Below are 27,756 nucleotides of genomic sequence, written 5' to 3' on the forward strand. Positions count from 1 at the left end.
CAATAGAATCATGCCAGAAGGCCTTTGTCTCTGTTACATTTACATATTGTACAGTATGAATGACTACTGGAAAAACTAAAAGTTCTGTTCTGTTGGTGGCACGAGAGGTGTAGACTTGTATTGAGAGGGATCCGAGATCTAGTTGCATATGTAGTAAATCTGTGATTGGTAATAAATCCATTCGTGCGTGAAAATGCCGGCTTCCTGATACCTTTCTATTGCAGAACGAGCGCGCATATTGTTGGATGAGTGTGAGTTGGGTAAGGTTGCGAATTGGAGTCAGATTACTAACTTGAGTTTACATTGGGTTAAAATTAACATCTAGCATTGATTTAAAGGTAAATTCCAACAATTTATGGTGACGCCGACGGTGATGCATGAGAGGTAATAGAAGTCTGGGACTTCAAAGAGAGTCTGGGGCTCTAAGAAAAGAAAAGAAGCCTGGGGCTTCAAGAGCCTGGGGCTCAAAGGAAGCCTGGGGCTTCAGGAAAAACCACAAGAGTCTGAGACTCGGGCCTGGGGCCCACGTCCACACCAGGTGACGACCTGATAAAGATTAAAGGATAAAGGAGCCACACTTCTGACCGTCCTTCCTCTTGGGCCCACAGTGACATAAGGTAAGCAGATCCATTTCAAATTCTGCATATTGGCAACGCTAAATTATAGGAGGAAGGAGGAGCGGAACGGCGTTAAAATATATGGTTAAATAATTAAATAAATATATAAATAAGTGTAACAGTGTGGACGGATAGTAGAGTATAATCTGGGATTTACCTACTAGAATAGTTTGGAACTATTCGTGGTTACGATACGAGTAAAGCATCAGTGTGGAAGCGGTGTGAATGTGAAGCCTAATTTTGTTCTGCATAAGAGTGGTTGGGACACGCACGAGTGGATTTCAAGATGGCGAAGGAGTGGATGTGTGATAGTGATCTCGGGTGTGGCACGTCAGATGAACGGAATGAAGTCTGGTCGGAGATAAAGGGTCATTATGCTAAACTGGAATCACAGTTGATTAGTGGAATAGAAAATAAGAAAATTAAGAAAGAAAAAGAACGGAGTCAGAAGTTGTTTTTGAAATTAAAAAAGGATGAATTGTTTCGCGGAGAGCCCGGAACATGGAACATGTTGAAGTTAGCGCGGCAGTTACAGAACAAGGAAAGCAGAATGTTGGCAGATATTCGAGATATGAAGGAGGATCAGAGCCAAGCCGGATGGCTACAGCGTCATAAACTTGAGAAGGAAGTGAAGGAATTGGAGAAAGAGAGACGAGGCATTCACCAATTGGCAATTATTGCAACTGCGCTGGCGGCGATAAATGAGGAAGAGAGTGAGAATGTGGTGGAGAGAGAGGGTGTTGTGATTGAGACAATGGAGAAGAAGGCGGAATGCTTGAGAGGCATTTATCCACAGTTGGCAGAGTCGCGAAAATATGTGTTTGAACCGCCGCCGTATGCGACGGCGCCAGTGATGGCCCCTGTAGTCACATTGGGAGGCAGAATGGTTCTAGATGTGGACGATAATGATACACGAATGGCGCCGGCGACCATACAATTGATCGAACAGGCTGTGAACAATGAGAGGAGGAGGATGCGCGGGGAACAGCAGGGGAGTGTGGAGTCACCAGTGCTGGCCCCGGGGGCGGCACGAGCAGAAGGAGGGGGCACCCCGAGTGCGGGGAGTGGGAGAACTTCAAAGCTGATGAGGAAGGAGGCAGCGCGTAAGTTGTTGGAAGGACAAAGGGTGCAGAGTGAGGAAAGAGAGATGTTGGAGGTGATGACGGGGGCACGGAAGCGGGGGCAGGCAATGCCTAACGACGCTGACCCCCGCGAGGAGGAAGGGCAGAGTGAGGAGGAAGACGAGGAGGTGTTACGTGAACAGCGGCAGATGCTCAGAGCATTGAGTGAAGGAGAGAGGCTGGGCGATAGTGAGGCGAGCATAAATAGGGCGGAGTGTGGAGGCTATAATACGCGAAGTAAAAATAAAATGATGATACAGCAGGAGCAGCCGCACACAATGGCACCCTTAGTGGTGACTCATGCTGGCCGCCACTATGAGCCTTTAGTGCTTCGGGATGTGGCTGCAGTGGTGGAAAAATTGCCTCCTCTGCATAAAGGGGCACGAGCCTGGATTACTAAATTCTTAGCTGCCATGTCAGGACAGGGAGTAGCATTGGGGGATTTTAGACAAGCCATTTTGGGATCCTGTTCCCTGATTCAGTTACAGAATATTGAGGGGGCAGCTGGCACCCGTCAGCTGGGAAGAGAAACGCCCCTGGCTGAGATCTCAGAGGCATTGTTCCGAGAGCTGAGGGCGGCCTTTCCCTCCCCAGTGGATGTGGTGCCTACAAATTTTAACTACAGAATAGATGTGGCTCCCGAGCAATATTATGCTCAGGCATTGGAGCAGTGGATTGAAACCACAGGTAAACACCCCGGCAGCAATCCTGAAGCTGAGATGATGTTCAGGACGGCGATGTTGAACGGCCTCCCAAAGGAGGTGCAAGAGGTTCTGAGACTTGACCCGGACATTCTGATCTGTCCGGAACCAAGATTTAAAAGGCACTTGATACACCATTGCCGCATCTACATGGAAAAAACAAATAAAGACCGAAAGGAAACTGATGCTCTGGCAACCAGTTTGGTAAAACTACAGTTGGCAAAGTTGCATGGTGAGGCAAAACAAGAAAAGGAGAAACAAAAACAGATGTATCAGACTCCAGTGGGGGCTGGGTGGCACCGAGGCCAAGGGTTCCGTGGTAGACACAGAGGGCGTGGTCGTGGCGCCCCCCCAGGCCGGGGGGGCAATGCGTTTGCTCAAGAAACTTGCTTCAACTGTGGGTCCCCTGGTCATTGGGCACGAGATTGTAACAGCAACCAACCACCACCAGGGGTGGAGCAGCAGAACCAGCTAGCAGGGCCACCACACCGCAGGGGACCGCAGCAGCCCCGCCCATGGCCTCAGCCAAATCCACGGGGTCAATATTCCCAAGTCGACTCGTGGGACGGCCCGGACGAATAGGGGGGCCTGGGAAGCTCGGGAAGCACTGGCCAGGCAGAGCCAATGCTTCAGGTGACAGTGGCGGACACTCCGGTCCAGATGTTGGTGGACACAGGAGCAACGCATTCATCAATCAACATGCCACTGCCAAGTACAGCGTTGTCGAAGCGAGTTACAACGTTGGTCGGCTTCTCGGGACGTCCTCAAACTCTGCCCTTTACCCGGCCACTGAAAACGGAGATCACAAACACTGGACAGAAACTGTATCATTCATATGTTCATGCAATGGATACACCCATCAATTTGATGGGCAGAGACATGTTGTCAGCATTGAGAGCCCAGATATTGTGCGGCACAAAAGGACTTACAGTGACATTTCCTGACGGACAGGTACTGGAATGCTTCCAGCCTGTGACACCTAGGGGTCAGTGGTTGATGGCACCACTCCCCACAGTACCTGAAACAGCACGGATCTACTGGGCTAGATTGAATCCTGGGACCCCACTTGGGGGAGGTGTCTACTCCACATACCTCTTGTGGAAACCGTGGATCCAGACATTGGCGCCGTACCACCCCCCACTGGATCCATTGCATTGCACTCTATATTATGATAGAGAATCGGATGACATATATAGAGATGCGTTTGAAGAAATTGAGGGAGATGATTGGACATTATACTCACCATGCATCTTTGTGGGCCCCGAAGGGGTGGCAGCATATGTACAGTTGTCGCTGGAGCAGGAGCATTGGTATCGAATGAGTGAGGAGGGTTGGCCTCACGTGTCGCTGGCTGTGTCGCCAGGCAACGAGCCCCGCAGATTGGGGCCCATGGTGAAACGATTAACACGACAATGTGATTGGGTGATGACTGAGATTCCAGATGTGTGGCACTCGGCTGCAACCAAAAGTTACAGGATAATGGCAAAAATGGTAGATGAGTCAGACCTTGAATTGGTCTTCCTGGACCGCCATCATGGGCGGGAACAGACAGACCATGAGTCTGCACAGGCAATGTTGGATCAAATGCCACAGACCTTGTGGTCACAGGGTCCATTTGATGTGGGTTTTTGCCATACGGTAGAACCAATCCAATTGGAAGTTGTTTGCTCCATTCCAGTCCGCCGTCCTCAATATCGTTGGCCGAAGGAAGCAGACAAAGGTATGGAGGACACAGTGGCAGGATTATGGGATGCGGGGGTGTTGGAAACATCGGCGTCCTCTTGGAACACACCTCTGAGGCCGGTCCAGAAGGCTGACGGGGTGACATGGAGGATGGCCCACGATTTGCGGCCAGTGAATGACATCACTCTAACTCCAGTGTTGCCAGTTCCTGACCCCCATCGCATCCTGTCCTCCCTGGATCCTCAGAAACAATGGTATACAGTAATTGATTTGGCAAATGCATATTTTTGTTTACCACTGGCCGAGTCAATACGCCACGTGTTTGCATTTTCTTATAAAGGGGTGAAATTGCAGTATAAACGACTCCCACAGGGCTTCAAGAATTCGCCAGGAATTTTTAATCAAGTCCTGAAGGACCTGTTATTTTCGTGTGAACTACCCAAAGGCTCAGTGCTCCTGCAGTATGTGGATGATCTCCTCATTGCGGCCAAAACATCCAACCAGTGTGTGGAAGCCACACGAGCAGTGCTGTTGAAGCTTGCTGATATGGGCTTCAAAGTGTCGAGGAAGAAGTTACAGTGCTGTCGTAAGTCTGTGGTTTTCCTGGGGCGGGTCATCACACCAGCAGGGTTGGCCATGTCCCCGAGTCACCGCAGCTCCATCTTGCGACATCCACGTCCAGAAACAGTGCAGGACATGTTGTCTTTCTTGGGATTGTGTGGCTATAGCCGAGCCTACATCCCATGTTATGTGGATAAAACAGGAGGCTTGCGGGCCCTGGTCAAACAACAAGGGGTCCGAAATTTGAAGGCCACGTTGCAGTGGACCCCAGAGGATGATGCATTGTTTGTGCAACTAATTCAGGAATTGGCATCAGCAGCGGCTTTGGCGACCCCAGATTACACTAAGGTGTTTCACTTAGATGTAGCAAGTAGTGGGAAAACAGTGAATGCGGCATTGTATCAAAGACACGGGACAAACAGGGCGGTGTTATTGTATTGTAGTGTGCCGTTAGACGGAATGGAACAGAAACAAGCAGACTGCGTTAGGTATGTGGCGGGTCTGGCAAAGGTCCTCCAGAAAACGGCACATGTGGTCATGGGATACCCCGTCCAGGTGCTGACGGACCACGCGGTGTCTGCCTTCGTAGCATCGGCGGCGTTTACACTGACACCGTTAAGACAAACACGGATGATGAAAACATTGACCGCACCGAACGTTACATATGTCCATGAGGGCGTGAACATGGCTAATCACCTCCTAGAAGGGGCGCATGAGTGCGCTCTAAAAGTACAAAAAGATCAAAAAGTCCGTGAGGACTTGTATGCAAAACCATTGGAAGGTGGACGGGTTATGTTCACGGACGGGTGCTGTTGGCGTGCCAAGGAGGGGACACTTCACGCGGCTGCGGCTGTAGTGGAGTGGAAAGGTTCTTTATTCCTCCCGGTGACAGCTCAGAAATTGACTACAAAGCCCTCCGCCCAGGCGGCCGAGGTGTTGGCTCTGGTGTTGGCCTTGGAACAGTGTCCAGGACAACAATTAACTGTATACACTGATTCGGCATATGCAGCGTCGGCTGCTCACATTGACCTAAAGGGGTGGTTGCACAATGGCTGGCTAACAGCGAAAGGCAAAGAAATTGCCCATAGACTATTGATGGAGCGACTGTATGAAGCAATTAAGGGTCCCCGAGAATTGGCAATTGTAAAGGTCCCGGGACACTCAAAGGCCAACACCGTGGTGGCGAAAGGTAATGAGAGGGCGGATGCCCTCGCGAAAGAAGTGGCTGGGTACACTCCGCAGTGCGAAATGGTGTTAATAACCCCGGCTATGGTCTGGGATGGAGAACCCCCGGATCCTCCAGTGGCGCCCGAGGTCGCACTGGAGGACATTATGGACGCACAAGGTAAGTCATCGCCGGAACAAAAATCGATGTGGATCGCATCAAAGGCGGTCAGGCGTTCAGATGGTCTCTGGGTGGGTCCCAGAGGCCAGCCAGTCCTCCCTGAAGGACGACTCATGACTTCTGTGTTGGCTGAGGCCCATACAGTGGCGCATGTGGGGCCTCAGGCAATGCTTCCAAAACTCCGTCAGTGGTGGCATCCAAGGTTACAGGAAGTGGTCTGGCAGTTTGTGGCGGCTTGCGAATTATGTCAAACATTTAATGCACGACCGACATTGAAACCCAAGCCAGGGGCATTCTCCCCTGTGGCCTGGCCTGGGGCAGAAATTGTAATTGATTTCACGGACATGATTGACAGGGTCAACGGGAAGCGGTACCTTCTGGTCATTGTGGATTCTTATTCACGCTGGCCGGAGGCGTATCCATGTGCAAAGGAGGACACCGCATCGGTCATTAAAGCTTTGGTAAACCATTATATTCCTACACATGGTTTCCCTGCGTTAATCAGATCTGATAATGGGACACATTTTACCAACAAAGCAATGGCTAAAGTGGAGGCGCTGTTGGGGCTGAAGCATCGCTTTGGGTGTGTGTACCACCCCCAAAGTCAAGGCATAGTAGAACGGTTTAACAGGAATTTGAAAGAAAAATTGGCCAAGATCATGGCACAGACGAAGATGACGTGGTTGCAAGCCTTGCCCCTGGCCCTGTTGGTCGTCCGCCAAACAGTTCACAAAATGACAGGTTTTGCGCCTTTCGAACTGTTAACCGGGCGCCTCATGCCAGGGCCTGCATCCACCTTGGTCCCGCAAGCTGACGTATTGACACCTGATTTGTCACACGCTGCTTACTGGAAGTACCTTCATTCACTTGTATCTAGTGTGTCTGCGCAGGTTACAAACAAGGCGGTTGCAGATTCGCCATCAGCATCACTGAAGTCGGACATCACACCATACGTCTACCTCCGGGTGCTTTCCCGAAAGTGGACTGAACCTCGCTGGAAAGGACCGTTTAGGGTTCGGGCTCGGACCTCACACGCCGTCCAATTGGAAACTAAAGGACAGAAGTGGTACCATCGCTCACAATTGCGTCCGGCCCCAGACTTTGTGCCTGCCAATGGTGAGCTTGAAGGTTGACCGCCCGGATGGGCAGGTCAAGAGAGGGAATGTGACTATGGTGAGAATTGGACCGAAGTCGGAACCAAAAGTGACGGAACAAAGACGACAACGATGCAAACGTTTAACCGTATTGACTATTATGCTTGCCGGCGTGTGCCTTGTATGGAATGTGTTTGAACATATGATGCAGGATGACAGGAGTGATGGAGCGAGAGAAGAACGAGTGATGGTGTACTATTCCTGTAATGGAACGGTATGGTATGAAGCAGAGCGAGATGGTGGTAAGATGCTGACACAGACACAACAACTACTGCTAAATCTGAAATGTAAACAACCGACACAGGTGAACACTTGGGTGACACTTTTTAATTGGACACACCCGTGGAATGATGTAGTCTATAAGTTAGGAAATTATCAGCATCAGCATCAAGAGTGGCCTGTGAAATCTCCATTAACCCGAAAAGTGAAAAGACAGACAGGACAAGATTACTGGGACCAATTTGAAAAGGGATTTCAGCCATGGATAGTCAAGTGGGCATATAATAACTCGTTGCGGTTTACAGTGGCTCAGAACACAACCACCCAAATTAAGGTGCCAATAAAAGCATTGAGAGGGTTCCAAGAAGCATGGTACTCCTCAGCATGGATAGCAAAGTCTGAAGTAACAGGGGATATGTTTCCACGATATTGGTGGTATTTGACAGGGCATGTGACAAAATTCGGTTGGGATGCGCTAATAACAACACAGGTAGGTGATTACTGGAGTTCCCCTCAGAGTGAGATAAGTAAGTACTATAGGCATAAAGTGACTTTGAGCAAAGAGGGGGAAGTGTTGAAACTAGAGGTGGCAATGGGGAATACATCTATTGCATACCCACAGCAGGAGATAATGATTGTAAATAAGTCATGCTGGGGATTCTTGTTATGGGCGTACACATCAGGAAAGGATCCATATTTTCCTATCATAATTTGTGAAGATACTACTATGAAAAGAGGAGATGCACCGTTAATGAGTAAGTATACTGTTACAGGGGGAGCGACTGCAAAGACTATAGTGACGATAGATGACTGGTTTATGATCCACACAGGTATTTCGATGGTCACTAATAATTGGCTCCTGATGGCTGAGCAGGCAGCGAATAATACTTACGAGAACTGTCTGGTGTGCCTAGGTGCAAGACCAGTTCTGAAAATTGTGGCAGCAACTGCCATATCGAAAACTTGCCTCATGGGTTTCCTGTATAATAAGACTCTTCAAGGAGAGTGCAGCCAATTGGACTTGACTTTTCCACTGACAGGAACGGAAAAGAAAAAGCCTATTTTTGATACCCAAGTTGCAAAACAAAATTTCACCTGTCTAAAGTTAAATGGGACTGGCTCTGGGATTGGAAATATACGGGAGTCATGGTGTAGTGAAAATGTGTCTGTGCCAGCAGGAATCCCTCTCGCGCGTGCTGATGTTTGGCTGTGGTGTGGAGCGAAAGTACTGTACGATAGACTGCCCACCAATGCCTCAGGTAAGTGCGCACTGGTAACGCTGATCATGCCAGTTAGTGTGACAGCCTTAGATCTGGCCAGAATGGAGTGGGAAGGTGTTGGACAATGGGGGAGAATCCCCTTCCTTAACAGGAAGAGAAGGGACATGCAAGAATGGTTGAATGCAGGGGATCCCACATATATAGATGCAATTGGAGTCCCAAGAGGGGTCCCTGATGAGTATAAATTGGTGGATCAAGTTGCGGCAGGATGGGAGAGCCTTTTCCTGTTTGTTACAGTAAACAAAAATGTGGATCGGATTAATTATGTCCACTATAATGTCCAACGATTGGCGAATTTTACCACCTCAGCACTCCAGGCAGTGCATGAGCAATTGGCTGCCACGTCACTTATGGCATTCCAGAACAGAATAAGCTTAGATATGGTGTTGGCCGAAAGAGGAGGAGTGTGTGGTATTTTTGGGGATCAGTGTTGTACTCTGATTCCCAACAATACATCTCCTGACGGTCGCCTTACCAAGGCATTGGAGGGCCTGCGCACGCTAAGTAACAAAATGAAGGAGCACTCAGGTGTGGACACCAGTTGGTATTCTGACTGGTTAAACATCTTTGGTAAATATAAAAGCCTGATTGCATCAGTACTGATTTCTATCGCAGTGTTTGCCGCTATTATGGTGTTATGCGGATGTTGCTGTATTCCATGTATCAGATCATTGACTGTTAAGACAATAGAACGCACGTTGGGGCCACCCCCTCCGGGTGGTCAGTACATGATGATCCCTCAAAAGGACCCCCAGGAGGCGGGGGTAGCCGTGGCCCTCCGGGAGTCCAGGATGTGAGTATGGAAAGATGGCCTCAGGGACCTGAGGCCATAAGGAGGGAATGACATTTTCTACTAATTTTCTACTGGAATGAACTTTTCTACTAATTTTCTATTGGAATGACATTTTTGTACTAATCTTCACTAATTTTCTACTGGAATGAAATTTTCTACTGATTTTTATTCTCTTACTAATTGTTTGATGTGTTTTAGTTTTATGGCAAGTGATGTCGAGCTCGTGTGCAGCAATGAAATAAGGTGTTTAAGTAATGACCTCAGGTGTCTGAGGTCATGAGAGGGAATAAAGGAATGTAGGAGTTGGAGCGTGGCGTAGTTCATGGTATGTCGCGACATCCTGTATGTGGGGGTGTGAAACTGTATGTGGGGGTGTGACTGGTGGAGCGCAACAGAATGGGGGTTGCAAGAGCGTGCACGAGTGGAATGTTTCAGGACAAAGGGTGATAGCATCAAGGAGGGAGCGAGACGAGATGAAGGAGCAGCCATCGAAAGATCACAACCAGGAGGAGCCACCACGGGATTCGGCGGGAGGAGAAAGACCAATGAGAGCAAGCTAAAGTTAACTGCAACATCACATAGCCAATAGAATCATGCCAGAAGGCCTTTGTCTCTGTTACATTTACATATTGTACAGTATGAATGACTACTGGAAAAACTAAAAGTTCTGTTCTGTTGGTGGCACGAGAGGTGTAGACTTGTATTGAGAGGGATCCGAGATCTAGTTGCATATGTAGTAAATCTGTGATTGGGAATAAATCCATTCGTGCGTGAAAATGCCGGCTTCCTGATACCTTTCTATTGCAGAACGAGCGCGCATATTGTTGGATGAGTGTGAGTTGGGTAAGGTTGCGAATTGGAGTCAGATTACTAACTTGAGTTTACATTGGGTTAAAATTAACATCTAGCATTGATTTAAAGGTAAATTCCAACACTACCTATATATGTATATATATATATATATATATATATATATATATGTACACACACACACACACATATACACATATACCCTCGCCAGCTTTACACCTTTAGAGTCTTCAAGAAACTTTTGTTTCTTTGATTCAGAATTATTTAGAAATGATTAGATAGGACAAGAAATTCCGTCCCTCAATTAAGTGCATAGACATAACGGTTCTAAGAATGCCTCAAGATAAACTTGCGTTTTCTGTCCTTACAGGAGAAGTGAATAGGACTTCCCCTTTCCTTCTTTTGCTTTTTCTTCTCACTCAATCTTTCGGTATGTTGGGTTTTTCCCAAACGATCAACACCCACCGACCCCAGACTGTAATACGAAAGGGAACACACTTCCAAATATTCTGTATAGGCAAAAGGTGGGTGGGTTGCACCAACTATGTACTCTGGTAATTGCAATGCTGTGTTCACCTGCCTACCTGCTGATATCACGACTTGAGGTGCCGGCCAGAGCATCTGAAATGGGACTCTGGTGATTTCAATCCAGTGTTCACCTGCCTACATCCTGTTCCTTATCAATAGCGACACTGGTGTGTCTCCCAGGAAATATTAAGTTCTGGCGAAGTGAAGGAACATCCCCCACCAGAATTCCGACATCCTGTGACACTCTGCAACTGCAAAAGGGGCCTTCATCCTATGTTCAAGAAGAGAACAAACTCAAACAGGACTTGAAATTCATTTGTATGCAATTTTGATAATCCCGTATATTATATATTGAAAAGGGGTTTCATGTTGTGTTTAATGTCTGATCATGTTCTTCACAGTGCGTTATCTGGATTAATTAATTGGGAGAAAAGTTTTGAATTACAATGTGTCAATTTCTTCTGAATACTTTGTGCTTGGTTGATTGAACATTTGTTAAATTTCAAAGTTTTATTGTACCCAAAGTATATTCCTAAAATATATTACCAAAGATGTGGCCGTGATTAACTCTATATTCCCTTTTTATTTATACTAGGTTGGTGTGTCCATGAGGACAACTCCCTATCTCACATGAGCCTTCAGGAGTGGGCTGACTTGGGCCACACAGAGTATAAAGCTGAAGCTACTTCCTGTCACTCGCTCTCATTTGTGCGCTCTCTTTTTTGTGCCCTCTCTTTTTGCTCTCCTCTTCTTTTTGTCTTATTCTTTGTGGCCTCTGTTTCTCTCCTGACCACGTGGGTGCACAGCCAGGGATCTTTATTCGGGCATGTGCCGTTTTTCAAGGAATCTTTCCACTATGAGCAGAGTTAAGTCCTCATGGGTCTCAGCATGGCGTCGTGGATGAAGAGACATCCGCTGCACCAAAAGGCATGCTTACCGAGCCTAACATAACCGTTGGCCACAGCAAGCGCTCAGAACGCTGTCCAGTGCTCCTGCGCAGGAGGGCCTGAGACATCAAGCAGCCTACTTTACCGCGCCCGCAAGTCTGAACGTGAGATGCCAGACCACTTTTTTTCTTTTTTTGCTGCTTTTTTCATTTTTCCCTTTTTCCTTTTTACCTTCAACTGTTCCTGACACCACCTGTCTTCACCGCTTGGTCAGCCTAAGTGCAAGGCTCGAATCAGGACGACCACCTCACAGCTCATCCATCCCAAGGACAATCAGTGAGTGCAAATTATCAGGGTACGAAACAAATTTCGTCGCTTAGAATCTATTTAAAGGGGAGTTAAGTTAGTCATGGATACACATCTCCAAATTTTGAGAACGTTAACACTAGCTTGTGCCAATATCATTTATTTTTTATTGCTCTTATTCTTTTTTTTTATTTCACAATTATATGCTCGTTCTATTCCACACTTTTCACCATAGTCAGTTTTCTTATGACTCCTAACTCCCATGTTAATTTAAAGAATAAATGATCACCTCATAAAACTACATTGCGTACTGTGTGTGTGCTTAAATAAAAGTTATGAAAATCTAAGATTATAAAACAATCTCAAATCCTCTAAATGTAACAGCCTTCCAACTAATGACTGATTTTCACAGGTTTTTCCGGTCTCGCAAGTGTCAGCGCTACGTCATAGGATTTCATTGTTTATTAGGCCAAGATGAGTCTTAATCGCTCGTTAAAAAAATTGACAGCGTTAAAAGGGGGTTGGATAAATCCCATTAATAACACACACATACATATATATATATATATATATATATATATATATATATATATATATATATATACATACAAAATGCTACTGCTCGCCTTTTAACTGGAGCTCAGAAGACGGATCACATAACCCCAATTTTGGCCTCTCGTCACTGGCTCCAGTGCACTTTAGAGTTGGCCTGAAGATACTTCTGTTCGTCTTCAAAGCTTTAAATGGCCTTGCCCCAGCATCCTCCACCCCTACGCACCTGCCCACTGCTTGAGGTGTTGAGGACGAAGCACAGCCTCAGTGGGGGATCATGCCTTTTCTGTTGCCGGTCCTACCCTATGGAATGACCTCCCATTAAATGTTAGGCAATCCGCCTCTCTGTCCACTTTTAAAACCCGTTTGAAGACACATTTTTATTCTTTAGCTTTCGACTCAACATGAGACTGTCCCTTTTCTGTTGTTCTTTTGGTATCTAATGTAAATGTGTTTATGTGTTTCAATTTGTACTATAATTACCCGCTAATGTATATTCATCATCATCGGCATCACAGTCTCGGAAGACCATCGATTTCTTGTGTCTGGAGGAGGTTAGCTCTTCACGCAGCTTCTCCTGTGGCTGGTGAGTCCAATTCGGGAGAGGCAGACACGGCCGCAGACGGCGCAAGTGTGGGCTGGAACCGGTGCTAGTGTAGTCATGGTGGCTTTTTGCTTCCTCAACTTCCTTTTTGTTTCTCGGTGTAGAGCCAGGGCGGTTTCGTGGGTCTGCAGTCCATTTCGTAAAGCTTCTTTCCATTTCTAATGGTCCAGTGCGACGTCTTCCCATGTGGCTGGATTGATGTTGAAGGATTTGAGGGCATGCTTGCAGACATCCTTGTATCGGAGCAGTGGGCGGCCTACCCGCCTCTTCCCTGACTGTAGCTCAGCATACAGAGTGTCTTTTGGCATGCGGCCATCATCCATGCGACGGACATGGCCCAGCCAGCGGAGACGCCGTTGTTTCAACAGGGAGTACATGGTGGGGAGCTGTGCTCTCTCCAGGATAGCGCTGTCTGTGACCCTGTCCTGCCAGGTGACTCCCAGTATATGTCTGAGACAACGCAGATGGTAGGAGTTTAGCCTCCTGTCATGGTGTGCATGGGGAGTCCAGGCTTCGCTGCCATACAAAAGAGTACTGACAACGCAGGCTCTTTACACTTGTACCTTGGTATGGATGGTGAGCCTGCTGTTCTCCCATACTCTAGATGTTAACTTCCCAAAAGTGGAAGCTGCTTTCCCAATCCGACTACTGACCTCAGCATCGAGTGACAGATTGCTGGTGATGGTGGACCCGAGATAGGTAACGCTACTCACAGCTTCCAGTGTGTACTTGTTGATGGTGATGGAGGGTGGGGCTGTAGTCCCCTGGCCCATTGTCTTGGTTTTGTTTAGACTGATGGTGAGGTTGAAATCTTGACATACTTGGCTGAACCGGTCGAGGAGAATCTGCAAGTGTTCCTCGGTGTGTGTTGCCAATGCTGCATCATCGGCAAACAACATATCCCGGATGCTGAATGGTCTGACCTTTGCTTTTGCTTTCAGTCGGGAGGGATTGAAAAGTTTTCCTTCTGTCCTGGTGTGTAGGTAAACCCCCTCAGTTGATGTTCCAAAAGCTTGGCGCAGGAGGAGAGAGAAAAATATCCCAAACAGAGTGGGTGCCAGTACCTTTCATATCTGTGTGGAAAGACTGGAGGATGCTGAGGTGTCCAGGTGGGCAGCCGATCCGTTCCACCAGTTGGAAGAGTCCTCCACTCCTGCTCACCAGGTCGAAGGCCTTGGTTAGTTCGACAAAGGCCATATACAGAGGTTTACGTTGCTCTCTGCACTTCTACTGCAGCTGTCTCAGGGTGAAAATCATGTCAAGAGTTGATCTTCCTGCTCTGAACCCTGCCAGAGACTCTGGGTAGAGCTTCTCTGCGAGGACTTGGTGTCTATTTAGTGCAGCTCGAGCAAAGAGCTTGCCGGTGATGCTAAGTAGTGAGATGCCGCGGTACTTGTTACAGTCACTCCTGTCTCCCTTGTTCTTATACAAGGTGACAATGTTTGCATTCCTCATGTCCTGTGGGACAGAGCCTTCTCTCCAGCACGGGCATAAAAGCCTATGCAGTCTATGCACAAGTCAGGCTTCCCGCACTTAAGAACTTCAGCGGTTATACCATCGACTCCTGGAGCTTTCCCACTGGTCTGGCTGTTGATGGCTTTACTTAGCTCCTCAGACGTTGGTTCCATGTCGAGCTCTTCCATGACTGGTAGGCGTCCTACAAGCCTGAGGGCTGCATCAGAGACACTATTGTCCCTAGCGTACAGCTCTGAGTAGTGTTCCACCCATCGGTCCAGCTGTTTAGAGCGGTCAGCGATGATTTCTCCTGAGGCTTATTTCAGTGGGGCGATTGTGCGGGGTGATGGTCCGAGGGCCTTTTTAATGCCGTCAAACATGAGTCTGATGTTGCCTGTGTCAGCAGCTGATTGTATATCGCTGCAGAGCTGAAGCCAGTAGTCGTTGGCACAGCATCGAGAGGCTTGTCTGAGCTTCCGCCTAGAGGTTCGGAGGGCCGGTAGAGTTTGCGTGTTTGGAGTGAACTTGTAATTTGTGAGGGCGATGCGTTTTTCCTCAAGAATTGGTGCCAATGTTGTTTGGTTGGCGTCAAACCAGTGATTTGGCTTACCCTGCTTTTTGCCAAACACTGTCAGGGCTGTGTTGCAAATGGCATCCCTCAAGCCATCCCAGTATTGCTGGGCAGAGCAGTACAGGGGTGGGTCGGAGAGAGAATCCTCAAGGGCACGGAGGAAGGCTCTAGCTTTGGTTGGGTTGTACGTACTGCTGCTGTCGATGCGGGGGGCTCCTTTGGGTTTGGATCTGTACAGGTTTTTTGCTTGTAGCTTGACTCTACAGAGCACAAGCGAGTGATCTGTGTCGCAGACTGCACTGTGAAGGTTGCGTGTTTGAAGGATGCGTCTGAGATCAGGCGTGCGTGTTATGATCAAGTCTAACTGATGCCAGTGACCTGAGCGTGGGTGTCTCCAAGAGACTTTGTGGATGGGTTTGGACTGAAAGTAAGTATTGGTGATGCAGAGGTGATGGTATGTGCAGAACTCCAGAAGGCGCTGCCCGTTTTCGTTCAGTTTACCGATACCATGGTGTCCCAAGCAGGATGGCCAGGAGGATGGCGTTGAAGTCGCCAAGGAGGTAAAGGCGTTCTCGGCTGGGGAGGTTTTTCACAGACGCTTCGAGTTCATCGTAAAACCGGTCTTTTATTTCTTGTGGGGAGCTGAGTGTTGGAGCATACACACTCACTAGGTGGACAGGTCCTGTGGATGTATTGAGGCAGAGAGCAAGGATTCTCTCTGAGCCGCCTGTGGGTGGTACCACTGCTCCCAGGAGTGTGTTCCTGACAGCAAACCCTACTCCATATTCCCTGGTTTCATCAGAGGGTTTCCCCCGCCAGAAAAAGGTATAATCCTTTTCCTTGAGGGAGCCAGATCCATGAAGTCGTGTGTTACACCATATGGAAAGCGCTTTGTTACAGCTCCAGCTGTTGTGAAACACGCTATTTAAATAAAGTTGAATTGTATTGTATTGTGTCAAATGTTGCCCACTCGACATTCATTGCAGCTTGATCATCCTGAAAGGGACATTCTCCCATGTGTGGTCCCTTCTCAAGGTTTCTCACTTTTCCCCGGATGGAGTTTTGACTTTTTCCTTGCCCTTGGGGGTAAAGATCGTGGGATGTCGACTGAGGGTATGTGAAGCCCTTTGAGACCTTCTCTGATTAAGGGCTATATCAATAAATTTGATTTGACTTATACGTGAAGCAGAGTAAAAGACACAAGTTCAGTGTTCAATGCTAGGATTGCTCAGAAAAGCCGTATTTTTTCTAATGTCTTAACATCAGCTCTTTATGTAGACAATGTTTTATTCTAATGTTAGTTTCTAATTACTTGACAAAAGAAAATAGCACTATTTCTCCATATGGTCAAAAGTAAGTTTGCAGGCAACACATAGCATTTGCACAAGAAAATAAATGACTGAAGCCACTTTTTTTTCTTGTTGTACAGTAACAAAGGAGATTGTCGTCGACTTCAGGAGGAACAAGACGCTGCCGCCCCCCCTCTGCATCGAAGGCGTGAGTGTGGAGAGGGTCCACACGTTCAAGTTCCTGGGAGTACAGATCTCCGATGACCTTTCTTGGAGTCACAACACCACAGCAGTGGTAAAGAAGGTCCGCCAACGTCTGCACTTCCTGAGAGTCCTCAGGAAATTCAACCTGGACAGGAAGCTGCTGCTGGCCTTCTACCACTCGTCCATCGAGAGCCTGCTGACGTACTGTGTCTCCACCTGGTACAGCGGCTGCACTGAGGCGGACAGAGTGAGGCTCCAGAGGACAGTCAAAACAGCGCAAAGGATTATTGGCTGCCCTCTCCCCTCGCTGTCGGACATCTACACCGCCCGGTGCCTCAGAAGGGCTCTCAACATCGTCAAAGACAATACCCACCCAAACTCACACCTGTTCGACCTGTTGCCCTCTGGCAGGCGCTACAGATGCATCAAATCAAGGACCAATAGACTGAGAAACAGTTTCTTTCCGAGAGCCATCTCCATACTGAACTCTCACACACACACGAGACCACCCTAACCTTGCAAAACAGCATTGTGATGTGTTTCTATATGCCCTATTCAGTACTGAATTCCATTGCACTGTCTTATTTATTTATCTAATTTATATATTTGTCTGTGTTATTGTTGTATTGCACTGGAGAGGGGAGCCCTCTAATCTCGTTGCACACTTGAGTACAATGACAATAAAGGGATTTCTATTCTATTCTATTCTAATCCTTTTGATCTGCTACAATAACAAAATTTATTTACATTTTTTTTTTTAATCTGGTGGAAGGTTTTCTTTGATATTTTGTTTGGTGAGATTAAAAAGAGATTATTTAGATTAATTAATGACGGATCAGAATGAATAAATCACAATTTTTTTTTATCTCTTGAAAGCACTATGTAACACCATGCGTAAATTTACCATTAGTTTTCACTGTTTTACTGATGATGCCCAGTTATATATGCCATTAGAAATAACAAATCTATGCAGTTGCACTAATCTAGAGATGTGCTTTACTGAGATTAATCAAATTTTTTGCTTCTAAACCCTGATAAAGCCGAGATGTTGATCCTCCGAGTTTGGATAAATGTACTGTTACCCAAAGTGATTCAGCAAAAAATGAGGCATTATTTGACTCAACTCTCTCTTTTCAGAAATCATAATTCATGCGTTTGTCAGGTCTCACCTTGATTATTGCAACGTTTTGCCCTTTGGACTTCCCATATCTGGTATTATCATATTACCCTGATAGCCAACTTGCATTGGCTCCCGCGGGGTACACTTGAAATGTGATTTAAAGATTTTGTTAAGATAGTTATAGAATATTTCACAGCGTAGCACATTCCCATGTTGTTGATTTAATGGCACGTTATGTTCTGTCCCAAACTTTTTTTCTTTGATGTCTTCTTTTCCTTTGCTGTTGTTAAATCTGCCGTTCCGGAATGCTCTGAAAAAGATCTGCACTGACGGATCTGGACAAGATCCAAGGTGGACCACCTCTCGGAGGCCCTGCTGTGGAGATTTCTTTATTGACGGGCGGGTTTTCAGGACAGAACTACCTCTCCAAAGATGTGTTCCTACAGCGTTTAATCTTATTAAATGGACTCTTACATTAGCACGATATTGTGTTAAATGTTGCCCATTCCGCATCCATTGCAGCCTGATCATCCAGGAAGGGGGATTCACCCATTTACGGCCCCTTCTTGGGGTTTCTTATTGAACCCCCAGATGTTATTCTTTTTATCGTTTTTCCTGCCCTTCTGGCGGTTAAGGTCAAGGGATATCGTTAATATTTGTCAACTGTGGGGATGTGAAGCCCTTTGAGACTTTTTTTTTGTGATGAAAGACTGTATATAAAAATTTGACTTGCCTTGAAATTTATATAGGATGGTCTTACGCCTCCTGCCATCAAGCTATATAATTTGAGTGAGTGAATACGCAATTTAGTACCAGCTATTTGGAATCTGAGTATAAGATGTATGTCTTGAAACTTTTTCCCAAAACATATCCATACTTTCATAAAATGTCCTTCTCATGTTTTTATGATTTGAACTTCTGTACAGCATTTTTCAGTGTCTGAATTTCAATTTTGCATTTATCATTAATATTAGAATAACATTATTTAAATGCAAAACAAACAATGAACATCTCAAAGCTTGTCCTGATCAATTTGTCCAACGTCCAATATTGTAAAGGTAATGTTATGCAATGTCTGTAAATCCAACTGCCATGCACTTGTGACGAGTTAAATCAAACAAAACATGGGTTTTATGGCTTCTACCACTGCAGCTGTGTGATCTGTTTGAATGAGTGAACACAGATTTCGTACCTCCTATTTGGGATCAGTGTATGAGGTTGCAAATTTCATAAATGAAGCGCAAACCGTGCACGCAATCTATTATAGCTTAATTTTGTAAATCAGGCCCAATATGTCTAGCGAGTGCTGTGCACTAAAGGGAAAAAAAATAAAATTATGTAAGGTCCCATCACTCTAATGCTGCTAAACTTAAGTCCATGTCAGCAGTCACGGGACTTCGGAAGCGCCTCTGGCGGTGGCGGTGTGTCTCACCACAGCCAAGCTCGTCCTCTCCATTGTCACACTGCACCTCTCCATCACACTGTGCTGAGCTTCTGATGCACTGAGAGGAAAAGCCACAGCGAAACCTCCCAACACAGCTCAGACCCACTATAGACACGCAGAGGAGAAATAAAAACAGATTTTATTTTTTTCTCCCAATTCAATAATTCAATTCATAATCATTTATGAGTAGTTCAAGTCCATTTTGATGAGTATATCACAGATTGTGTGAACTTGCAGTGGAGACTGTGACAATTGTCTCTGCCCAGGGAGTATATATATATATATATATATATATATATATATATATATATATATATATATATATATATATATATATATATATACCGCTACTTTGCGGTTCACCTTTCGCGGGTTTAGTGCTTCGCGGGTCTAAAAAAATATTCAAAAATTAAAAACTTTTTTGCCCGGGCACGATCGGGGTTCTCCATTCGCTCCGCTCCGCGGGGGCATTGTAGTTTCGCCGAGCGGCACGACGGGGCGCTGGAGCGGTTAGACGGCCGGCGTGCGCCGAAGAAGAGCGTGGGCGAAGAGGAGAGTGGACGAAGAAGAGCACGTTCCCCCGGGCACGATCGGGGGCGACGTTTCGCGCGGGTCGGACCGTACCAGAGCTCCGGCCGGCGTGCGTGGCAGTTAAGCCGAAGAGGAGCACCTTCCGCCCGGGTACGAGCGGGGCGACATTTCGCTCCGTTCGGGACCGTACGAGAGCTCCGGAGGAGGCCGGCCGGCGTGCGTGGCAGTTAAGCCGAAGAGGAGCACCTTCCGCCCGGGCACGAGCGGGGCGACATTTCGCTCCGTTCGGGACCGTACGAGAGCTCCGGAGGAGGCCGGCCGGCGTGCGTGACAGTTACGCCGAATAGGAGCACCTTCCCCGGGCACAGGCGGTGTCAAGCGGTCCCTAAGTTTAACCGAATGGAAGCTCCGGAGGAGGAGGGCATGCTTGCGTCACAGTTAAGCCGAAGAGGAGCACCTTCTGCCCGGGCACGAGTAGGGCGACATTTCGCTCCGTTCGGGACCGTACGAGAGCTCCGGAGGAGGCCTCTTTCGGGACCGTACGAGAGCTCCGGAGGAGGCCGGCCGGCGTGCGTGGCAGTTAAGCCGAAGAGGAGCACCTTCCGCCCGGGCACGAGCGGGGCGACATTTAAAGATAAAAGATAAAGATAAAGATGTCCTTTATTAGTCCCACAATGGGGAAATTTGAAGTGTTACAGCAGCAAAGATATAGATCACACAGAGTCGGCGGCGTAATGTAGCCGTTAATGTATAACATTAGCAGCAGACATTCATAAAAAGCATGCAAATATACACAGTATAAACGTATCTAAGTGTAAGGAAACACTCCTAATGCCTGTCCATTATACAGAGGGGGAAACACTGTAATGATAAAAACTACTGAATGATTGAAAATACTGCAATGATAAAGATATTACACTGATAAAAGTACTGTAATGGTGAGAGTACTGAAATGACAGGAAAGTACTGCAATGATAGAAAATACTGCAATGATAAAAGTACTGTAATGGTAAAAGTACTGCAATGATAAAATATACTGCAATGATAAAAGTACTATAATGGTAGAAGTACTGCAACGATGGAAAAATACTGCAATGATGAAGTATTGTAATAGTAAAAGTACCGCAATGATAGGAAATACCGTAATTATAAAAGTACTGCAATGATAAAAGTACTGTAATAGTGAACATCCTGCAGTGGTAGAAATACTACAGTGATAGAAGTATTGTAATAAGATTACTGTAATGTAAACAAAATGCATCATTGGTCAATATTTAAGTACACCATTGGCTGAAAGTACAGTAGTAGTGTATATTGCATCCTAGGACTGCACAATTGCACTAATGCCCTCCTGTTTGTAGGCCTGACCCAATGTTCTTGTTAAAAAGTCTGACAGCAGTCGGCAGGAAGGAGCCGCGAAATCTCTCTTTGGTACAGCGAGGGTGTAAAAGTCTGTCACTGAAGGAGCTGTAAAGTGTTCTCAGAGTGTCATTGAATGGGTGGGCTGGTTTGTCCAGCATTGATGACAGTTTTGCTGTCATCCTTCTGCCCCCCACTGAGTCCACAGAGTCCAGGGAGCAGCCCAGGACAGAGCTGGCCCTCCTCACCAGTTTGTCCAGTCTCTTTTTGTCTCGGCCCGAGATGCCTCCTGCCCAGGAGACCACTCCATAGAAGATGACTGATGAAACCATTGAGTCATAGAAGTTCCTGAGGAGTGTTCCCCGAACGCCAAAGGACCTCAGCCGCCTGAGTAGGAAGAGTCCGCTCTGACCCTTCCTATAGAGAGCGTCTGTGTTGTCGCTCCAGTCCAGTTTATTGTTCAGATGAACACCCAGGTACTTGTAAGTTGAGACCCTCTCAACGTCTGTTCCCTGGATATTCACTGGTGCAGGTGGAGAGTGCCGACGCTTGCGGAAATCCACCACCAGCTCCTTGGATTTCCCAGCGTTGATTTGGAGGCGGTTCTGCTGACACCAGTCCACGAACCCCTGCGTAACCCCTCTGTACTCCCGATCGTCATCGTCAGTGATGAGGCCGACAATCGCAGAGTCATCAGAGAACTTCTGCAGGTGACAGGTTGTGGAATTGTATTTGTAGTCCGAGGTGTAGAGGGAGAACAGGAAGGGAGCCAGCACAGTTCCCTGCGGCGCTCCCGTGCTGCAGAGGAGCACGTCAGACACACAGTCCTGTGTTCTCACGTATTGTGGCCGGTTTGTGAGGTAGTTGTGAATCCATGTGATGAGGTGGTGGGCCACTCCCGCCTGCTCCAGCTTGTCTCCCAATAAGGCGGGCTGGATGGTGTTGAAAGCACTTGAGAAATCAAAGAACATGATCCTCACCGTGCCCCCCGCCTTCTCCAGGTGGAAGAGTGAAGTGTGGAGCAGGTAGATGATGGCATCATCCACACTGATGCCAGGCTGGTATGCAAACTGGAGTGGGTCCATTGAGGAGCTGACCAGGGGGCGCAGATGGACGAGGACCAGTCTCTCCAGGGTCTTCATCAGATGAGACGTCAGCGCCACTGGTCTGAAGTTGTTGAGCTCCTTCGGATGGGGTGTCTTTGGAACCGGAACCAGGCAGGATGTTTTCCACAGCTGGGGGACTCTGCCCAGCTTCAAGCTCAGGTTGAACATGTGCTGGACGATTCCACACAGCTGGTCTGCGCAGGATTTGAGGAGCTGGGAGCTGATCCCATCTGGGCCTGCCGCCTTCCTCGCCTTCATCTTCCTCAGCTGGTTCTTCACCTGAGATGTTGTGAGGAACAAGGCTGAGCAGGAGGAAGTGGTGGTTGTCTGATGAGGCTGGGAACTGGAGCCTGTGGAGAGAGAGAGAGGGGCGAGAGAGGGGGAGAGAGGGTCTTGTTCGCAGTGGCAGGAGGGGTGGGTGGGGGCTGCATCAGGGAAGCCTGAGCGGGGTCAGACATTTGATCAAACCTATTGAAAAATAGGTTCAACTCATTTGCCCACTGAAGCCCCCCCCCCTTCTGGGTCTTACCTGCTTGTCCGTGGCCTGAGATGGTCTTCAGGCCCCTCCAGACATCCCTGGCATTGTTCCGCTGCAGTTGTTCTTCCATCCGCATCCTGTAGGACTTTTTCCCCTCTCGGATCCTCCTTCTCAGCTGACGCTGCACTCTCTTCAGCTCGTCCTTGTCGCCTGAAACAAAAGCCCTCTTTTTCTCCTTCAGGAGAGCTTTAATGTCCGGTGTGATCCAGGGTTTGTTGTTGGAGAAACATCTTACAGTCCTGGTGGGAATGGTGTTCTCCATGCAGAAGTTAATATAGTCTGTAACTGTGTCTGTTAGACCATTAATGTCCTCACCGTGAGCTTCGCTGAATACCTCCCACACAGTTGTGTTGAAACAGTCCTTCAAGGCCTCCTCGGCTTCTCCGGACCATCGCTGAACTGTGCGTGTCACAGCTGGCTGCCTGCGGACGAGAGGTTTGTACACAGGCAGGAGAGCAACCAAGTTGTGGTCAGCTTTGCCCAGCGGGGGGAGGGGCAGTGACGTGTACGCCTCCTTGGTGTTGGCATAGAAGAGGTCCAATATTTTATTGTCTCTGGTTTGGCATGTTACATATTGTGTGAATGAAGGCAGAGAGGAGGAAGGAGAAGCATGATTGAAGTCACCAGAGATAAGGAACAAGGCACTTGGGTGCTGTGTTTGTAGCCTGCTCACAGCTGCATTCAGTACATCACAGGCTGTCTCACCGTTAGCAGAGGGAGGCACGTACGCCGCCACCGCGATCACATGACTGAACTCTCGCGGTAAATAGAACGGACGCATGCTAACAGCTATCATCTCAATGTCCCGACTGCAAAGTTGATCCTTAACAGTTATATGCCCAGGGTTACACCATCTATCATTAACAAACACAGCCAGCCCTCCCCCTTTTCTCTTACCGCTCTCCAGTGTCCTGTCCGCGCGTAGTATTTGGAAGCCATCCAATTCCACGACGGCATCCGGCGTTAGCTCTGTTAGCCACGACTCCGTGAACACCAGCAAGCTAGCCTCCCGGACAATCCTCTCGTGCCGGGTTAGCGCTGTTAGCTCATCCATTTTGTTGGGGAGGGATCGAACATTCCCCATAATAACGGACGGGAGGACGGGGTGATATCGTCTCCTCCTTGCCTGGCGTTTAGCCCCCGCACGACATCCCCGTCTCTTCCTCCTCAGCTCGCGGGGGATATCGGGTCTCGCTCCGGGAGCCCACGCGGGGTTAGCACGGAGTGCTAACAGCTGATCTCTTGTGTACACGATCGATCCGTAGGTCCGAGTTTTGTCTCCGGACACGATCGCACAAAAAACAGCCCGCAACAGCAGTAAAACCACCGCAAGTTGGATGTCCATTGCTGAGGTGAGGTAAAAATAAAATAAAAAAGGGTAAAGGGAAAAAACACACGAAAAAGGCTCAATAGTGAGCCATGCTGCTGTAAACAGGCAGCCACTCGCGTTCGGGACCGTACGAGAGCTCCGGAGGAGGCCGGCCGGCGTGCGTGACAGTTACGCCGAATAGGAGCACCTTCCCTGGGCACGGGCGGTGTCAAGCGGCCCCTAAGTTTAACCGAATGGAAGCTCCGGAGGAGGAGGGCATGCTCGCGTCACAGTTAAGCCGAAGAGGAGCACCTTCCCCGGGCACGGGCGGTGTCAAGCGGCCCCTAAGTTTAACCGAATGGAAGCTCCGGAGGAGGAGGGCATGCTCGCGTCACAGTTAAGCCAAAGAGGGGCACCTTCCCCGGGCACGGGCGGTGCCAAGCGGCCCCTAAGTTTAACCGAATGGAAGCTCCGGGGGAGGAGGGCGGGCGTGTGTCACAGTTAAGCCGAATAGGAGCACCTTCCCCGGGCACGGGCGGGGCGAAATGAAACCGAGTTCAACCGAAAGGAGACACGCTTCAGGGGAGCAGGTCCGGCGTGCGTGACAATTAAGCCGAAGAGGAGCACCTCTTCCGCCCGGGCACGAGCGGAGCGCGAGGCTGTCAGTTATGAATGAATAAATAAATAAATGAAGAATGCCACCTTTCATTTCACAGGGCACACCGGACGGCGTACCAGCAGGTAAAAGTCATAATTATAATTATAAGTAATTAAATAAATACAAAAAGAAGTAATTGAATAAATACAAAAATAATGGCTGGGGAATAAAAAAATAATAGTAGTTTCGTATGGCTACACCTCTATTTGTAGCTCCTCAATCCATTCCTTGTATTCTGTGCCCGCTTCGTGAATGGTGGCATATCCTCCAGCTATTGATGTTATCGGACAGTGCAGGACAAGGTGGTCCATATCCTGCGGGTGATTGTGGCATCGTGGGCAAAGGGGGCTGTCGAGATATCCCCATCTGTGGAGGTTTGCAGCGGTGCGGCCGTGACCTGACCTGATTCTGTCTCAGTAAGTCCACTGCTTCCTGGTCAGGGAGGAGAAACCTGGGAGCTCGAGGCTGGGGTCAGCGACTAAGTGTCTCCCTCGCGTGTCAGAGTTTGACCACTCTGACCTCCAGGCTTCGTTGATTGAGAAGTCTAGCTTTTCACTGCGGTAGAAGGGTCTTCTTGAGGACAGCCTATTCGTTAGGGGGGCGTCCTTCATTACTTTCCGGAGTGGTGTATCAGCTTCCGTTATTCGGATGCGTTGGTGTTGCCTTTGCGTTGCCTGTTCGCGTCGGAGGGAGGGAGGTGGTATAGATGACATGACGGGCACCCAAGGAAGCGGTGTGGACCTTAGAGATCCGCTGATGATGCGCATTGCTTGGTTCAGCTGCACGTCCACTTTATTGACATGTGCACTCCGCCCCCAAACAGATGCGCAATACTCAGCTGCGCTGTAGCACAGGGCTATTGCAGAAGTTCTGAGCACTGCCTGGGAGGCACCCCAAGTTGTCCCTGCTAATTTCCCTATCAGGCCATTTCGCTTTCTCAGTTTTGCGGCTATGCCTCTCAAATGTTCCTTATAGGTTAGAGACCTATCTAGTGTCACGCCCAAGTATTTTGGGTGCGCGTCTGTAGGAAGAGAACTCCCATTCAGCTTCACGTCCAGACCACGCCTTGCCTGGCGGTTGTTTAGGTGGAAGACGGAAGTCACAGTCTTCGTTTGATTCATTTTCAGGTACCACCTCTGAAAGTAGGAGTGCATTGCGTCCACATCACGTGTCAGCGTCTCCTCCAACACTTCAAATCTGGCAGCTTGCGTGGCTATTGCTAGGTCATCGGCATAGCCGAATTTCTGAGACTCTGTTCGCGGGTAGTCAGATATGTATAGGTTAAACAATGTTGGCGCCAACACAGATCCTTGTGGGACCCCGTAAATAATAAGTTTTAATAATAATTTGGTTTTTTTGTTATAACATGAATTTCACTCTCTCTCTCTACCCGTATTCTATATGGTGTACTGTATGTATACCTGTATATATGTGTATATATTAGGGCTGTCAAGTGATGAATTTTTTTTAACGAATTAATCACCAATAATTCCATGATTAATCACATTTTTCAACTACTATTTTTTGTGAAGGTGGTAACAGATATTTACTTGAATAATATCTTGGAATTGATGCAAAATCACCAAATATGATGTAGTTCAAAGACTGTTCTAATACCTTTCTTTGATTCTTGAATACGATCTAAACTAGATTTGGAAGCGCCTTTCAGCTGTCAGGAATTTCTCAGTGGCTTGCACTGTGTCACTCTTGTGTTTCATGAAATACACAAGCACTGCAACGGAACTCGAGTGCTACATTTGACCCCTCTGTGCACGTTCCATATTCCACAGTGTTAGATTCCTTTGAGGCGATCTCCTTGTCATCTTTGGAGGATATGGTTTGCTATATTAAGCCATCCGGCTCACCATATTACGCTGTCCCTCCTCAGTTCTTTAGGGAAGTCCTCCTAAGTATTGGCAAATTGGTTTTGGCCATTATCAACAGCAGTCTTTCTTGAGGTGTAGTCCCCCAACATTTTAAACATGTTGTGGTGCAACCCTTGCTTAAGAAACCTGGCCTTGACCAAGATGTACTGTCAAATTTTAGACCCATTTCCGAATTGCCTTTTATTTCTAAAATCTTGGAAAACGAGGTGTACTTGCAGTTACGATTCTTTTTGGATTCAGCCCTGTTACGAGTTTTGAATGATATTCTTTTCTCTTCTATTCACTTAACTACCTGAATTTCAATGAAAAATAGACAGAGGTACAGTGGCCCTTCTACTCTCAACCCTGTTGACCTCGGCCCATGAGATCTTATCGAAAGCCACCATTCTCAAACTAGGGTTTTAAACTGGACTGTGATTTTAAATTAGATGAGCAAATCAGTGCTGTCGTTCGATCCAGTTTCTTTCATCTCAGGCAGCTAGTTAAAGGGAAAGCCCTTTCTTTTCCAACAACACTAAGAAACAGTAATCCGTGCATTCGTTACATCTAGGCTGGATTACGCGTAATCTTTGGCGTCTGTAATTTTTTGTGCGTTATCTGAAGGTTGTTTACGCCTGCATCTTGAGTCGCGGTGCGTGGCGTTCTTTCACAAACTGCACCACTGCTTACGCTGACACTCTCTAGGTTTATCTCCTTTTCGGCCACATTTAAAAAAACTCAACTTTCTGTTTTTGTACTACTCGGTCGTCCTTGTGCCTTTATCACATTGTCCGCAGATGCTGGTCCTCTCATATTTTTGGTGTCTTCGTAGCATTACCGGCGATAAATGTTTGTCATCCAAAAATTGTATCAGCTCTGCATATGCTTCGGCATTTTTTGCTTCAATGATGGCTGTTTTATCATCCTCATCATCTGTTTTATTTTCAGCAGAATTGGACAAAATCACGTCTTTGAGCCTTTGTAATTTTAAGTGACCCAAAAACGTTGTCTCCCACAGGTCATAGTTTTTCTCATCCCTGTCAAAAAGGAGTCTACTCCAGCGGCTACTCATTTCAGTCGGTCGTAGATTCATTGCGCTAGCCATTGGCTTACTCGCAGTTACGCTCGCAGTACGTTGCGGCTTCT

At 47.5% G+C, this 27,756-nt stretch overlaps 2 protein-coding genes across 2 annotated transcripts in view; both read right to left on the reverse strand.

The window, feature by feature from the left end:
• The window catches only part of LOC148323101 (uncharacterized), a 175,044-nt gene that overhangs the window by 40,155 nt on the left and 107,133 nt on the right, over positions 1-27,756 (reverse strand). Inside the window, exon 5 of the mRNA XM_088315645.1 lies at positions 19,233-19,349. Within this exon, the coding sequence (XP_088171771.1) occupies positions 19,233-19,349 (117 nt within the window). The remainder of the gene's footprint in view (positions 1-19,232; positions 19,350-27,756) is intronic.
• Positions 19,436-25,899, reverse strand: LOC148323102 (uncharacterized). Its single transcript, XM_088314792.1, has 4 exons — positions 25,265-25,899; positions 22,770-23,332; positions 21,974-22,590; positions 19,436-19,474 (listed from the first exon to the last, which is right to left on the reverse strand). Exons 1-4 carry the CDS (start codon positions 25,897-25,899, stop codon positions 19,436-19,438), a joined length of 1,854 nt encoding a protein of 617 aa, XP_088170918.1.

The sequence above is a fragment of the Idiotropiscis lumnitzeri genome, chromosome 14 (genome assembly GCF_059441095.1).
Source record: "Idiotropiscis lumnitzeri isolate Australia: NSW breed Sydney's pygmy pipehorse chromosome 14, RoL_Ilum_1.0, whole genome shotgun sequence".
In the NCBI taxonomy this organism is placed as follows: domain Eukaryota; kingdom Metazoa; phylum Chordata; class Actinopteri; order Syngnathiformes; family Syngnathidae; genus Idiotropiscis; species Idiotropiscis lumnitzeri.

What these genes read in the sequence shown, in the direction of transcription:
- LOC148323102 (XM_088314792.1), bottom strand. Translation starts at nt 25,899, where the DNA reads ATGCACTCCTACTTTCAGAGGTGGTACCTGAAAATGAATCAAACGAAG. An exon ending in TCAATCAACGAAGCCTGGAG is followed by an intron (nt 23,333 to 25,264) that starts GTCAGAGTGGTC and finishes ATGCCAAACCAG; the next exon opens with AGACAATAAAATATTGGACC. An exon ending in TCACAAACCGGCCACAATAC is followed by an intron (nt 19,475 to 21,973) that starts GTGAGAACACAG and finishes CTCCACTGCAAG; the next exon opens with TTCACACAATCTGTGATATA.